Source organism: Bemisia tabaci, chromosome 2 (genome assembly GCF_918797505.1).
Source record: "Bemisia tabaci chromosome 2, PGI_BMITA_v3".
Lineage (NCBI taxonomy): Eukaryota > Metazoa > Arthropoda > Insecta > Hemiptera > Aleyrodidae > Bemisia > Bemisia tabaci.
The window spans coordinates 73,348,135-73,363,134 of NC_092794.1; the positions used below are offsets into that span (position 1 = coordinate 73,348,135).

General features: G+C 40.7%; 1 protein-coding gene across 1 annotated transcript in view; it reads right to left on the bottom strand.

Annotated features, from left to right (window-relative positions):
- gogo (thrombospondin-1 like protein golden goal) overlaps positions 1-15,000 on the bottom strand; it is a 52,300-nt gene that overhangs the window by 35,766 nt on the left and 1,534 nt on the right. Inside the window, exons 2-5 of the mRNA XM_019052630.2 lie at positions 13,102-13,228; positions 12,200-12,405; positions 9,575-9,760; positions 7,525-7,752 (exon numbers count right to left, since the gene is read on the bottom strand). Of these exons, the coding sequence (XP_018908175.2) occupies positions 7,525-7,752; positions 9,575-9,760; positions 12,200-12,405; positions 13,102-13,162 (681 nt within the window). The 5' untranslated portion in view covers positions 13,163-13,228. The remainder of the gene's footprint in view (positions 1-7,524; positions 7,753-9,574; positions 9,761-12,199; positions 12,406-13,101; positions 13,229-15,000) is intronic.

Sequence of the window (15,000 nt, forward strand, 5' to 3'; positions counted from 1 at the left end):
ATACAGGTTTGAAATTGACTATTTGACAAGCTGCACAGTTTTTATTTTGTTTTCAATATCGTTATTCAATGTTGGCCACCATACATTTTTCCTGGCGAGCGATTTCATCCTTACAATCCCGGGATGAGAATCATGCAAATTTTCAAGGACCTTAGTTTGCAATTTTTTTGGGATAACAACTCTATCTCCAAAAAGTATGACATTATCGTGCAACGATAGACTTTCCCTTACTAGAAAATAAGGTCTAATGTTAACATCTTTGACATTTCTAGGCCATCCTTGCAACACATAATTGAAGACAGTGCTAAGGGTGTTTTCATTTCTAGTTTCTAGAGCAATTAATTCAGGGGTTAAAGGAATATCGGGTAACAATTCAATGGTTTCAGAAATTTCTTTTATCGTTACATTGTCAGCGGGGAGTCTGGATAATGCATCAGCTGGTTTTAGTAAGGATGCTTTACGATAAATGGTTTTAAAGTTGTAAGCGCTAAGCGTTACGAACCATCTGTGGAAGCGAGGTGACGCAATAGTTGGCACACCTTTATTTAACAGACTTTTTAGGGGTTGATTATCAGTGACCACCGTAAATGGTAGTCCATAAAGGTATTTGTGAAATTTCTTAGCTGCAAAGACTACAGCGAGAGCTTCTCTGTCCAGCTGTGCATATTTTTGTTGACAAGGAGTTAAGGATGCAGATGCATACATGACTGGTTTATCAAAATTCGCAATGAGGTGACATAGGACTGTGCCTACTCCATAAGGTGAGGCATCGGTGTAGACAAAAATAGGTTTCTGAGGGTCATAGATAGTAAGCACTGGTTTTTCAACTAATTTTTGTTTAGTGTACGAAAAGGCTTTGTCACACTGAGAGTTCCAATCGAACTTAGTGTTTTTTTCTAGCAATTTGTGCAAGGGCTTCAAGTGCGTGCTCAAATTAGGGATGAAACGTGCATAAAATTGAACTAAACCTAGATAAGATCTGAGTTTGGATACGTTCCTTGGTGGACGAGCGTTTAGTATAGCTGAGATTTTGTCTAATGTTGGGCGGATACCTTCGCAGTCTACAATATGGCCAAATAATTCTATTTCTGGTGCATAAAATATACTTTTGACCAAGTTGACTTGGCCTCTGTGAAAATCTAATTTACCTAATGCAATACGTGTTTTCTGTTTGACTCCATCAATAGTTTTGTCGCCAAATACAATGTCATCTATAAAGACTCCACACCAGGGGAGATTACTTAATATGCGGTCAATTACAGATTGAAAAATTGATGATCCGCTGTTGATACCGTAAATTAGTCTGTTAAATTGAAACAATCCCCAGGGTGTGTTGATCGTGAGAATTTCTTTACTATCATCGGTAACTTTCAGTTGCAAATATGCTTCTGTGAGATCAATTTTGGTGAAGAAGTTACAATTTGCTAGTTTGGACCAAATGTCATCTAATCTAGGTAACGGGTAATGATCTAATCTAAGACAAGGGTTGACTGTTTTGCGGAAGTCGACAACTACTCGAATTCCGCCCGTTTTCTTTTTGACTGGCCAAATGGGTGAAGCCCATTCAGAGTGGGTGACGGGTTCAAGTCTTTGAGATTTTACTAAATTCATGATTATTTGATGCACTTCTTCCGATTGACTAAATGGGATTTCATAAAATTTGTGGAAAACAGGTCGGACATCATCTTTTAATACAAGTTGAGCTTTATAGCCCCGAATACTGGTTGACTTATCTGTGCTACAAGCATGGGGAAATTGGAGTTTGATTTCATCAATATGTTTTTCTGGGGTGTGTTTGACTGAAATGTTACTGCAGTTTTGGCTTATGGCCTTATCATTCAGTAGGGGACCTAGCAGGTTGTGTCGCCAGTTCGGGGATATGGTATCAAGCCATTCTCTCCCGACCAGCATTTTAGTTGGTTTAGCAAATTTGACAATAATCAGCCTGAGGGTGTATCTATTGGGTTGAACGAAAACTGTTACCTTAATTTCTCCTATAGTGTTTAAGGGCTGTCCGTCAACATTCCATAAGCGAGATGTGCACTTTTCTACTTTAGAATCTGGGAATTTGTCAGAAAATTCACTGAGAGACATTAGTGACACTGCTGATCCCGAGTCGAATTCGCACTCAACACTTTTATCATTTATAACTATATTTCCCAGTAATGGGTAGTTGGTTACACGGTACACATAGAGGTTAGATTGTGACTTAGAAGAAGTCGGTGCTAAGGTTAATTGCGCGGAGGGAATGTTGCGGACTTGGAGGTCGCTTGTTGACTTGGTGATTGGTAGGTGAGCATTGGATATCCTTCCCACGATGATTTCTTCGATTTCCTCATCGGTGGATTCTTCCAACACTGCTTTGGCTTGGTTGCAGGCGGTGGACGTGTGACCTTGGATTCCACAATTGAAGCATTTCCAATACCGGGCAGGGCAGTAGTTAGGATTGTGCAGTCTTGTACATCTATAACATTGAGTGGTAGTTTGCGGGTTGACTCTGCGGTTAGGTTGTTGACGTGATTGTTGACCGTTGTTTGGTTGACGTGCGTTGAAATTCCGTTGATTGTTTGATTGACGATAGTTGGTGCGCTGATTTGAGTTCGTGGCTGGAAATTGGTTGCTAGATTGAGGTTGAGGTGGTGAGCTTTGATTAAATGAACGATTAACGGGTCGAAATGAGTTAGACTTGTTATTAGTTCTGCGGTTGACTTGGTTATTGACTTTGTTGACTGAGGCGGGTTTAAGTTCGCTGGCAATTGTCTCGAAGTTGCGAACAAACTTGATGGCATCCTCCAGGGTTAAGTCGCTTTTCTCCCACAACTTTTTCTTGAGGTTGACGGAGTTGAGCCCATTTACAAATTTGACTAGGAGCCTGTTCTTGAGGTTGTCTCCAAAGTTGCATTTGTCTGCAAGAAGTCTGAGAGAGGTTAGATACACTGCAGCAGTTTCGCCCTCTGCTTGAACTCTGGATTCAAACTTTAGAATATCGGAAAAAAGGATCTTGTTTGGTTCGTAGGTTTCTTGGAGGAGTGTGACAAGTTGGTCAAATGATTTGCTTGATGGTTTCTCAGGCAACAATTGAGTTCTTAGTTCTGAGTAAACGTCAAAGGATAGGTAGTTCAGAAGTACCTTGCGTTTGCTGGATGCCTCGGTGATTTCATTGAGGTCGCAGAAGTTCTCGAGCATTTCTAGCCATGTTGACAGGGAGACTTTGGCTTCAAAGGGTTTCAGAGTTCCCACATACGTTGCTGTGGTTGCAGGAAGCGTCCGGTTGGGTAGCTCTTGATTTCGATCGTTCATTTTTCGTACCTAAGGATAAGGTTTTCGACTTTGACGGGTTGCACGGTAGCCACGGCCACGCGGTTCACTAGGTTAGCTTCGCTTGACACGGTTATTTCGGTTTCTACAAGTGCTTTGAGTAAAGGTGACCGGCGCGGCGCGGTTGGTTGACAATAAGTAAAACGATTTTTTAATCCTCGTCGCCAATGATATATTTGGTGGACTCGAAACGGGAAGACAAAAAAAGATGAGACAAACGAATGCAGAGATGACGAACCAAGTGAGATTTATTCAGACGACATTGCTTAAAACGGTTCGACCGGTGTGGCGGGCAATTCAAACATAACACCACAGTCCTGAAGAATCAGCGCTTCCGGCTCTATTGGGACGACCCGATCTTAACTGATAAAACTATCATGGCTCACAGGCCGGACATAATGCTTGTTGATAAGCGAGATTGCACCGCTTACATCGTCGATGTTAAACCATCATGGCTTACAGGCCGGACATAATGCTTGTTGATAAGCGAGATTGCACCGCTTACATCGTCGATGTTAACATCCCTAATAATCATAACTTGGAGCTGACGTACCAAGAAAAGATAAGTATCTGCCCTTGGCTGCGGAAATGAAGCAATTATGGATCCTGAACATTGTTTGCATCAAGCCCCTAACAATGTCAGTAACGGTGATCGCTCCAAAAAGTGTAGTTAAACATCTTCGAGACCTTGGAATACAGAGTTACCTGCTTCATTCAATGCAGAAGTCCGTCGCCATGAGCTCGTCAAGTATTGTAAGGTCTTGTCTCAATATCGATTAATTTTTTTTTAATTTTTCTTTACCAAGTTAGTGTGTATTACTGACTTTGGCCCATGCACGGAAAACAATCTTTGGTGCTTATAGCCAGATAGTAGGTGACATTTACCATCTTGGATTCCCAGATTCGACCCCTGAGAACAATTTTGCTACGAGCACAAATGTATGATGGTTAGAAACCTCAAACTGCGATCAGGTAGGCGTTGACAACAAAGATGGTAATTCGCACCAACACAGCTGGGCGGGCGCGCCGTCCTCCGTAAACGTCCCGCACAGCGTTGCTGAGATAGACCTTCAAAGATGGTAAACTGACCCATCCGGATGTTTAGTGTATCAATCATGAAAGCAAGGAGAACCTAATATTTTGTGTTTTTAGCCATAAAGAGGAGTATTTTCTTGTAAAACGTACAGCTAAAAAAATTGAATACAAAGGTGTGCAATGTCGGGGTTCGCAGCTAGGGGATGGTGGAAAAGGGTTAATCGCGTAAATAAATTTCGAAATCGAGTAAAATGAGACTACAGTACTTATTATTTGTATGAGGTGCTGTAGTCGTATCCGACCTATCAACTTTGTTTGCCTACCGCGGGAATGGAACCTGGGACCTATCATACCCTAGCCGAAGACCCTAACGATTGAGCTATACAGTATGATGAGAATCTTGACCGAAAAACCTGTACATAGCTTCGATTTGAACGGGAAACCAGGATATTCAATCTACATACTTAGATTGGTTCATTCATTTTTCTAATTTTTGTATTTCATTTTATTTTTTAACGTTATTTCAGTTTTTTACTTTATTTTTTCTTTACGTAATATAATTTTTCTTTGATTATTTCTTTTTATTTATTTACTTTATTTTAATTTTTTTCCTTTGTTTCTTTACTTAATTTTAATGGTTTACTTTATTGTTTTTTCTTTACTTAATATTATTTGTCTTTGATTATTTATTCTTTATTTCTTCCCTGTATTTTACCGTTACTTACTTTATTTTATTTCTTGCAATTTTTTATTTTTTTACTTTAATTCAGTCACTTCATTTTAATTTTTATAATCCATTAAATGTCTCTTTGTTGTTATTTATAACTGCATTTTATTTATTTATTTTTTCTTTTTTTCTTTTCATGTCGAGAATCAATTCAAAGTTTTCAAACTAGGATTATTTTTATGATTGGCTAAAGTGCTTCTAGCATTGGACAAATAAGCCCAGGCTACTTACTTGAACAAGTGAGATTATGTAGAATAGAAAATAAAAAGAAATTACCCCTCTAAAGTACTGAAGCCTTGACATGGTGTCAAATATAGTGCATGCCTAGCCTACTGGTAAACCTGGGATGTTTAGTTTAACGACAGCATACAATTGACAAGAAACATTGTTAAAACATTAGTAACAATTGATACATTTCTGCCATTTCCTTGGAATTTTGAATATAGAAAAAAATTGATTTTGAAAACTATTATTAGTACCATGGGCCTTTGGCCACTACGCTGGTCGCTGCTGAAAACCAATGCGGAAGAAAACAACATACGTAAAAAGTCGTAGAACAACCGTGTTCAAGTTATCTCGGAGATTAATGGATTCAAATACCGTCAATGTTTTATTTCTGATCAATGTTTTTAAAAGAATACACACTGTTATTCTAATGAGTTTCCGCAAATTTTCCTGAGTGATTTAAAATAGATAAAAGAAAATTTCACTTAAAACGCATAATATCCGAAATCTAAGCTCAGATTCGGCTTCCTTGTGAAAAATCGATGCAATTTCATGTATCATATGTCACCATATCATGAAGGAAAGAGATTAACGTAGGCGTGTAGATTCTAACATATCAGTCCGACGTGGCAACATGGGTGATTCGGAGTGGGTCAGCTGATGAGTAAGAAGAAGTTTGTTTTCTCGGAAACGGACGAACCAAACGCTTGGCGCCGGCGCCTGGCGGCGTAGCTCAAACGTTTGGGTTCTGTGCCTACTTCCGCATACCGGCCGGCTTTGATAGAACCTTTACGCCTACGATTACCCTCTTTTCTTTATGCTATGGTAAAATATTATACATGAAATAGCATCGATTTTTCACGAGGAAGCCGAATCTGACAATGAGCTTAACTTTGGGTATGATGCGTTTCAAGTTGAATTTTCTGAATTTGAAAATTTAAGACGGCGGACGTAGCCTAAATTGATACATCGGCTCCCATTCCATCGATGAAATTCGAATGTTTAGTCTAATTTCGAAAAACCAAGGTGGCAGGCGTGGCCTAAAACGCTATCTCGGTTCCTGCTCGTCGGATTATCGTAAAACTTGGTGCCAATGGGAGGGAGGGGGAGGAAAGAAATATTCAAACACTGCAATCGATATGTCGCAGGCAAATAGTAAAATTAGGCATTTTGTCAAATGCCTAGGCAAATACTCAAATACTAGGGGGCTATGCCCCCTGACCGCTACGCGGTCCAACCCCCTGAAGGCGCTCCGCGCCATCAATGGGCCGCTTCGCGGCCCTGTTTTTACCTCCTATCAGTGTTAGTTTTATTTTTCCCCTCAAAAATTACGATATGAGGTATACTTTACTTTTAGAATGAAATAATTTTTTGTTTTGATGAATATTTTAGTTCGTTTTAATCCGTTTTTTTTTATATCAGTGAAAAATTTAACATCGTCCGAGTTTTCTGAATTGTTGTAATAAATGTCCTTTAATTATCATTAAAATCGAGCAGAGTCAAGAATAATTAATTGCACGAAGTCATATAGTTTTGCGGCGACTTTACCGTCGCCCGACCCAGGGACGGGAAAAGGAGTACGCTCCACGAACATATTATTACACGCTTATCAGTCACACAAGGTGGGTCGAATATGAATTCTTGAAAATTTATCAACATACTTTCCCTAAATAGCCCATATCTGATTGCTTTCTTTGGTGACTCAATGTTGGTAAAGCGTAAAAAATTGAGGGGGCAGACTACTAACAAAATACTTTAATTGAGTTATCTGAAATGGTGACCTTCATAATCAACAAGTTTATATTTGTGTCATAATTCTAAGGCTATTATTTTTTTTTTTAATTTTTCAAATTTCGTTAAATTTAATTACTGTGTATTCAAATCATTTTTTTCGAGCCGAAAACGATAGGGACAACTTGTTGCGGAGTAAGACCAAAACAGGTGAACCCCAAAAGAAGGATCAAATAGGACCAACTTCAATAATTGTTTTTCTTAATTTTGGAAAAACCCTGATGCTTCTGGTGCTTCAAACTTTCAACACTGATTCCTTTTGGTACATTGGCGACGTTTTAGGCGCTTTTTGGAAAAATCGATGGACGAATAAAAAATTAATTTTTTGCGGTTTCTCGATAGCTAACAAAACTGGCGATAATGTTTTATTTTTTATAATATTTTTTCCCTCATTTTTTTCCACGTATTTCAAAACGAAAATAACCGACCTGTCTGTGCGAAGAATTGGTGTGCGTGCAACCGATGGTCGAATGTCCACAATACAGGAGATCGATCCATGTTTCAGGAACCAAGGAATCGACAACCGGCTCGCATTGCGGCGTCTGGAACATGAGCGTGGCCGTAACTGGTGTTTCCGGATACGTCTGGATCTCCTGCGGGTGCAACGTCAGGCTAGCGCCGAGCCAGCGCACCTCCATCTCGTATATCTCTTCCGCCTGCGAAACGCATGGCAAATTGTCATATATACGCGATTAAGGAAGGTTAAAGGAGGCCCTCAAAGAGAAAATAAGAGTACTCATTAAACAGGAAAAGTGCGTGACTACCAGACCAGACCTTCCCGCGCTTTCTTTCAGCCAATCAGACACCCGATGACAAATTTTTCATGTTTTGTGGAAAATAGAGTCCCTTCATACTGAGAGTTGAGACAATGTGAATCCATTTCTGATTGGTTCCCGTATATTAGACCTTCACAGTGTCATAAATGGGAATAAAGATTGCATTTTCACCGATTGCAAAGATTATAATCTGGAATGGACCGGGGAATTACGGGTTCGGCAAGGAACAGACGGAATGAGAGAAGGAATGGAGAAAGGAATTTGAGAATGGGCCGATCAAAGATTACGAAAAACTTTCAATTTGTGTAATCTTTATTCCCGTTTGTGACTCCACGAGGGGGGGGGGGGGTGTCAGGACTCTCAGTATTAAGGGACTCCAGTGTAAAACATAAATGTTTTTCAAATTCAGTCAATTTTTCGGAAAAACATATGTTCACGACTGACTTTTCAAGGATTTGGCGTCTCTATTACTGTTTAATACATTCCATTCATTTCAAAAAAAAAAAAAACCACCAAAGGTCTAAATTTTAGAGATTTCATTTTTTTTTCCTCCGGGTCGATGTTTTAAAGCAGAGAGCTGACGGGACAGTCAAAACCAACGACTCGAATGGAACAGAATTGGAAAACAACAGGGTCGATTCATGATAGAATTTATCTTACTTTCGATCTGTAAAACGAGGGGTATCGATAAGGGCCGTGATCGGAACCACCCTGAATTTCCTCAATTCTACCATTCCTTGCTCGTTGAAAGTCTAGATTTTACGAAATATACTTGGTGATTTTTGGTCTCTTTTTGGATCTAATCCTGGCCTAAACATGGATCGGAAGGTCGATTAAAAAGTCACATTTTTCGCCAAAATCGGCCTTCAGACCTTTGCTTGAGCCAGTGTTAGACGTGTAAAAACCGGATTTTATCCTTATAAGGAAATGTGCAGGTCGGTAATAGACCCAACCGTGCCTGGAAATGACCAAATCATGACGGTCAATGGGCCAAAAATTGTAGAGTTCAGGAAATTTAGCTAGGATAGGCCCAAAAAACGGCCCTTATAACTCCTCTTTTACCATATTATTTATTTTTCATAGATTCCGTACATCAAAAATTTCTGAATGAATCTCAATTTTTCGTGGTTTGATTGTTCCTTCATCTTCCTTAAGTATGTGGCGGCAAGCCACCCGTTCCGCCAATCAGCACTGCTCATTGGCTATACCTCGCAACAGTCGCGGCTATACCACTCGATGAGCACCTTTCATAGCTCAAGCGTCCAGCCCACAAGCAAACTGGGGCTCTCAAACTAGCATTATTTCTTTAATTTCTCGGCCATTTCTGCACAAAATTCCTCGAAAATTTCAACATCTGATCTGTAATGTGTCCCGAACACATCGGTTACCCTCAAAGATCGTCGGCCCGACGATCTTTGAAAGACAACAGTCAACAGTTCCATCGATGAGCCTCTTTGAAGCCCCTAGTTTGAAGGTGGGCTGGACGCTTCAGTCCATACGTACGCAGTCAGACACTCTTTTCAACAAAAAAAAACCCCGACTGCAGCAATCAATGCTGTAATTGCGAATCCTGACGATGGAGGAGGGACAAGGACACTAAAGTTGTTCCCAGATTATGCTGAAAATTTACCACACATCCCCATCCAACTCAATGTAAAATATCCAGATTTGTTCACATAATCTGGCAACTTTTGGCACTTACGTCCTCCGAGTCGGCGTGTTCATCTCCAGGGTATTGAGCAGTCGGGAAAGAAGGCACTTGGGCTCTGAACTCATTGGCCGGAAGCACGGAGTTGGACGTGCTATGATCCGCCTCGTCAATACGGAGTCGAACCCCGTACTTTCCTCCTTGGGTGATGACTCCGCACGGGAACTTTACCACTACCATCTGAAATTAAAAGTTACCGAGCCCATTATTGAGAATTAGTGGAAAAAATAGAATGTCATGGTGAAACAGTAAAAAGAGAGTATGGATTCGATCGACACGAATCGGTCGAAAAAGGAGGACGTGAACCAATCGACAACGATTTGATCTCTGCAGTTGCGGCATGATTTAAGATAGGACATTTCTTGTCTTATTCTGCCGACATAGTTTCATAACCGGGCAGCTGATCGATCGAATGGAGTGATGCGACTATTTTAACAGGAGAGCAATGCGGTATTGCCTACACAAATATCTGAAGGCATTCCTGTCAGACCGCCGAGCCGTTACACTTTACCTACTTGCAGGGCCGGATTTAGAGGGTGGCCACACGGGCAACGGCCCATGGCTGCAAATTTAGGGGGCGGCAAATTTTGAAATTGTTTTAAATGTATAGGTATGAAAAAAAATTACAAACGAGAAAAGGCGACAAAATCTTTCATTCCCTGAGAGTATAGTAATTTCTACTTTTGTCATTTTGCGGTGATACAAGAGACAGCACCTTCAATGAGTCGATGTTATGAGAGAAACCAAACACGCAATTTGGCCTGGAGCGGCGCGGCGCAGAGAGCGATGATGACGCGAGGACTTGAGATGAAAAGGGTAAGCCCTCTCGGCGTGGCGGTCGGCATGTAATACATATTAGTGCCCACAAGACTGCATGAATATTTCACGCATAGCATTAAACACAACGCGGTCAGCAGCGGTCTACGTGTAACACTTAGCGCCTACAAGACTGCATGAATACTTCACGCATTGCGTCAAACGCACGGCGTTCAGCAGCGGTCGGCGGCGCGGCGTGAAACGCAAGGCGCCTACAAGACTGTAGGAATACTTCACGCATTGCGCAAAACATAGTGCGATCAGCGTGGTGGCGCGGCGGTTGAACTTAAAATTATTAAACCACATTTATGTTTGTTCTTTCATTATTTCTTCGTTCATTTCTTATGAATGGAAGGCCTTGTCCAGTGTCCACACAGAGATAGGTTTACGGAACTTAACTTTCGCGCCGAGTTCCGTGAATTTTTGCTAGTAGTGTTGGCAGGGCTTTCGCAAAAAATGTGTCCAACACGAGTTAACGCGTCTTATGCACCCCTCTCCGTCCGGCAAGCTCACATGATAGTTTTTATTGATGTTTCAAAACGAATGAGAAAGAGGCGGCAATATACAGGGCGTCCCATGGGCGGAAAGTAGGTAAATCCGGCCCTGCCCACTTGTCCCATCCGTACTTGAGTACAAACCAAGCGATGGAAGCATAATCGCCCAAGATAGATTAAATGTTAGTAATTCGACGAAATAAATGCGGATATCATGAGGATTTCTGTTGAATTGTGAGCACCTGTTATTCGAAATCAATACGTCCAGTTCTTAAACGCACTTGAAAATAAATCAACCTTTGTCTTCATTCTCTTACTATGTATGTATTGATGACTGGCGTCACTCAGATCCTCATGACTCTCGAGCACCCTTCTTCCCCCCTAAATCAATGGAAATTTAACATGTTTAAAATTTAGAAGAGAATGTGCGGGTGTCTGAAATTTTGTGAATTTCATATTTGAGAAAACTAAGCATATGATAATATCCTTGATTTCTAAAATGAACGATTGTTAGAGGAAGTATGCCCAAATTACTTAATCTGCTATAATACATGTGTTTAAAAGGGAAATTCCGCCTTCACATAAGGCGGCAGATTTTCTCACATTAAAATTTATTTAGGTATCTACCATTTCCAAGTATCAGGAAAAAATTGTGAAAAATACTGCGAATGCAGCCCGTTGAGCGCTCTTAGATGAAGCAATACAAATTTTTCGTGCTTTTTCATTATAGTCAACTTCACTATACTGATAGATTTGTAAGTGTGCCGCTTCAAAACCGGTGCGCCTCCTGTCCCCAACGAGTTGTCTCAGATAGCTATTCGAGGCCCGAATCTACGAGAGGTCACGATGTCTCGGCCTCGGCGCAGATTTTAATGCTTTTGGCTTCAAAGGGAAGCTTACGTAAAACTAAAGTTGACGGGTTTCAGCATTTTAATCGATGGACCTCTGGAAAACTCCTACAGCCCCCCCCCCCCCTAACCAATCCCGTATTTTCGGCGGAAATACTGTGTGATGTGGTTACCACTTACCTTGGTGGTTATCAGCGCATCTAATTTACGGGGTGATCCAAAAGTCCTGCACAACAGCACGACACATATTTAACCCCTGGGGTGCTTGCCTCTTCTCTGGGTATGGTCCCCGTAAAATTTCGAGCATTCCCGAAAGTCGTTTCCTATGGCCTAGGATGGGTGACAAATTCTATGTCTGAATTTGTTTAAAAATTACAGGCGTGATGTCAGAAGTTCTGATGCTGGTGGCGCGGGGCTTTTGGATCAACCTGTATGGGTTATAGGTTGAGGTGCTGACTGACCTGATAAACGTCTGATGAGTTGATGTGCGTGGGCGTTTGGACAGGGAGCGGGATGGAGCCGATAAGGGACCATCCGTGAGCGATGGACTTGAGGAGCTGGAGCCGAGTGTACTCGGAGGGAACATCCGAGAGGTGCACCTCCAGATCTCCCGTCAAAGCCGTGTAGTTGACCGGGACTCGAATTTCCAGGCATGCACATGATTTATCTGCACCCCGAAACCAAAACACATATCTTTATTTTTAGTATATGGATCGACTGGAGGTCATTAGCTACCCAAGTAGAATTTTTCAATGTAAAAATTGTGACATATTGAAATTGAGTTGCGATATTTTTGCAATTTTCAGGCGATAAAATCGCTGGGATCATCAACATATCAGCGATTATCTTCGATCTTGTTGCCTTTTTATATCTATCAAATGGCGTTCGATAAAATCGAAATTGTATCTCAATTTATCACGATTTTTTGTTCGATTATATTGCGATAAATCGCCACACAATTTTAGAGGTAGATGCGATTCTATAAAGTTAGAAGCTATCGGTTTTTTCACGATCCAACGAACTAAGTTGATGTTGTTGTTTTTTTTTTTTTTTTTTTTTTTTATCGAGCTTCAAATAGCCTAATTGGCTAATTCCACGCTTACCACCAGCCCCAGGCGACCATTGTCTGAGACCATCATACTCAGGTCACCTGGCCGGGAATCGAACCCGGGACCTCTTGGTTATAGGGCCAGCGCTACAACCCACTACACCACAGGAGGCCGAAAAAAAATGTAAATGATGGGGGGGGGATGAATGAATGATGTAAATGTAAATGTAATGATGGATGTATAAACTAATACCTAGCACTTCAAATGACAGATGAAATAAAAAGCTAAACACTTTTATTGTAGGTGCGACGGACCTGTGGGGCTGGAGCAGAAGAAGATGAGAACAGCCCAGCTGTAAAGGAATGCAAGCTTCATAGCAGTCTTGCATGGTGCGAAGACAGTCTCTCCATCGATACAATCGGGGGTTTCAATTCAATATTCCTGTAACAAATGGAAACGTTGTTAAAATTACAACTGAACCAAAAATATCGTGGTTTCTGACCTGTAAACTGTGGACTGATACGAATAAATGATTATGTTTAAAAAGGGGGAAATGGACTGGGGTTGGTTCATAGTGCGCGATAAAAGTGTGCTCTTTCAGGCATATCGCGATGGGTAAAATGTCATACTATACGCTCGATGGGAACCTACCTAGCATACTTAATTTATTAAAGGAAAAGCTACTCAACGTCAATTCTTTGAAACCTCCATGATTTTTCCTCTTTACGCGATGAAAACTCCGTTAAAACTTGAAGACATGATATTCATATGTACTCCTACAAAAAAATAAAATGGGAGCGAAAATTTTTAAACACCGCAAACGAGATACGTGGTGTAATTCAAAACATGTATTCAAAACATGTATTGAATCTGGGATTTTTTCTCTCACGTAGCCGCTATTTTTTTTAAAAAACAAACAAACAAACAAACAAACAAACAAACAAAACCGTAAAAAAGGCCTATTTAGGCAATTTTTTTACTATGGCAGCGAATGCACGTCACACATGTGTAAGGAAACTTCAGATTCGGATTCAGCGACCCAAAAAACATTAAGTAGACCAAAAAATAGCTGTGTGCCCAAAATTCCAGGTAGGTACACTTACTAGGCGCCTGGACTACTAGGAGAGCAATGGGTTATGAGACATTAATACAGTTAGCACAGTATTTGACGGTTTTACCTTCAATGGTATATTGGTGATATATCTAAAGCGCGGCGCAGTTTTTTCCATGTGGTCGTCGAACCAATATCTTTGAAGCTCACCGAGAAGATGAATTTGGATTATTAGAAAAAATTTTAAACATTAAAACTACATATTATATTTTATGAAGCATTACCTACGGGCAGGTGCCTAAATATGACAACTTGTAAGGAGAATAGCAGAGTTATTCGCCTTTCATCAGGCGGAATTTTTTTTACGATTCCTTCCCGGGTGTTTCTAAAAAATTTTGACGCTCACAGCTCCTGACTATTATTGAACGCAATAACCATGGTTGAAATATGGAGTCAAAGGCCTTCTGAAAATCAATAACTGTCGTTAGCAGCCTTCTTTGTGTTCCCTTTTGCGTGTCCTAATACCACTCACTTAACGCGACTAGTTCCTTGGAACAGCCTTTGGCGCCCAATCGGCACCCCTCGTGCTCCCCGTTGATTTTATCACGGTCCCTATAGATTTAACCTATAATTATACCACCATTACTACCTTCCCGCCAACACAGCCACCAGCCACCTCCATCGTCGAATAGGTACTTCATCTTGATCTTGGATAAAATTGGAATTAATTTCACCGAATGATCGATCCGAACCTTTCACTTCGTTGTTTCCTATACCGAAGAAGTAACTCCATTCCAAGATTGTAAAATTAACGCAAGAAATTCAATTTTTTTCAAGAATGTACCGGCCATATTTCCCTCTAAAATTGCTCTGATTTTCGTATAGGTAAGATCAGGAGAAAACTCAGAGAAAAATTCAATTTGAAATTCTCAAGTGGAAATTTGGCACCATTGATTTAGTTACGTTCTTGGGGGAAGAAATGAATCTCGCGTACCTAAACACACCCGCCCTTCCTCTTTCGGATGGCGTGAAACGAAGCATCTTATAAGACATTGGACATTTCGGTGAAATCTTTCATTTCACGAAGGCTCTTTTCTACGACAGTTTTAGAAAGTATGAAAAATTTATTTAAGGGGCGCACTCGCACTGAAAAAAACACCAA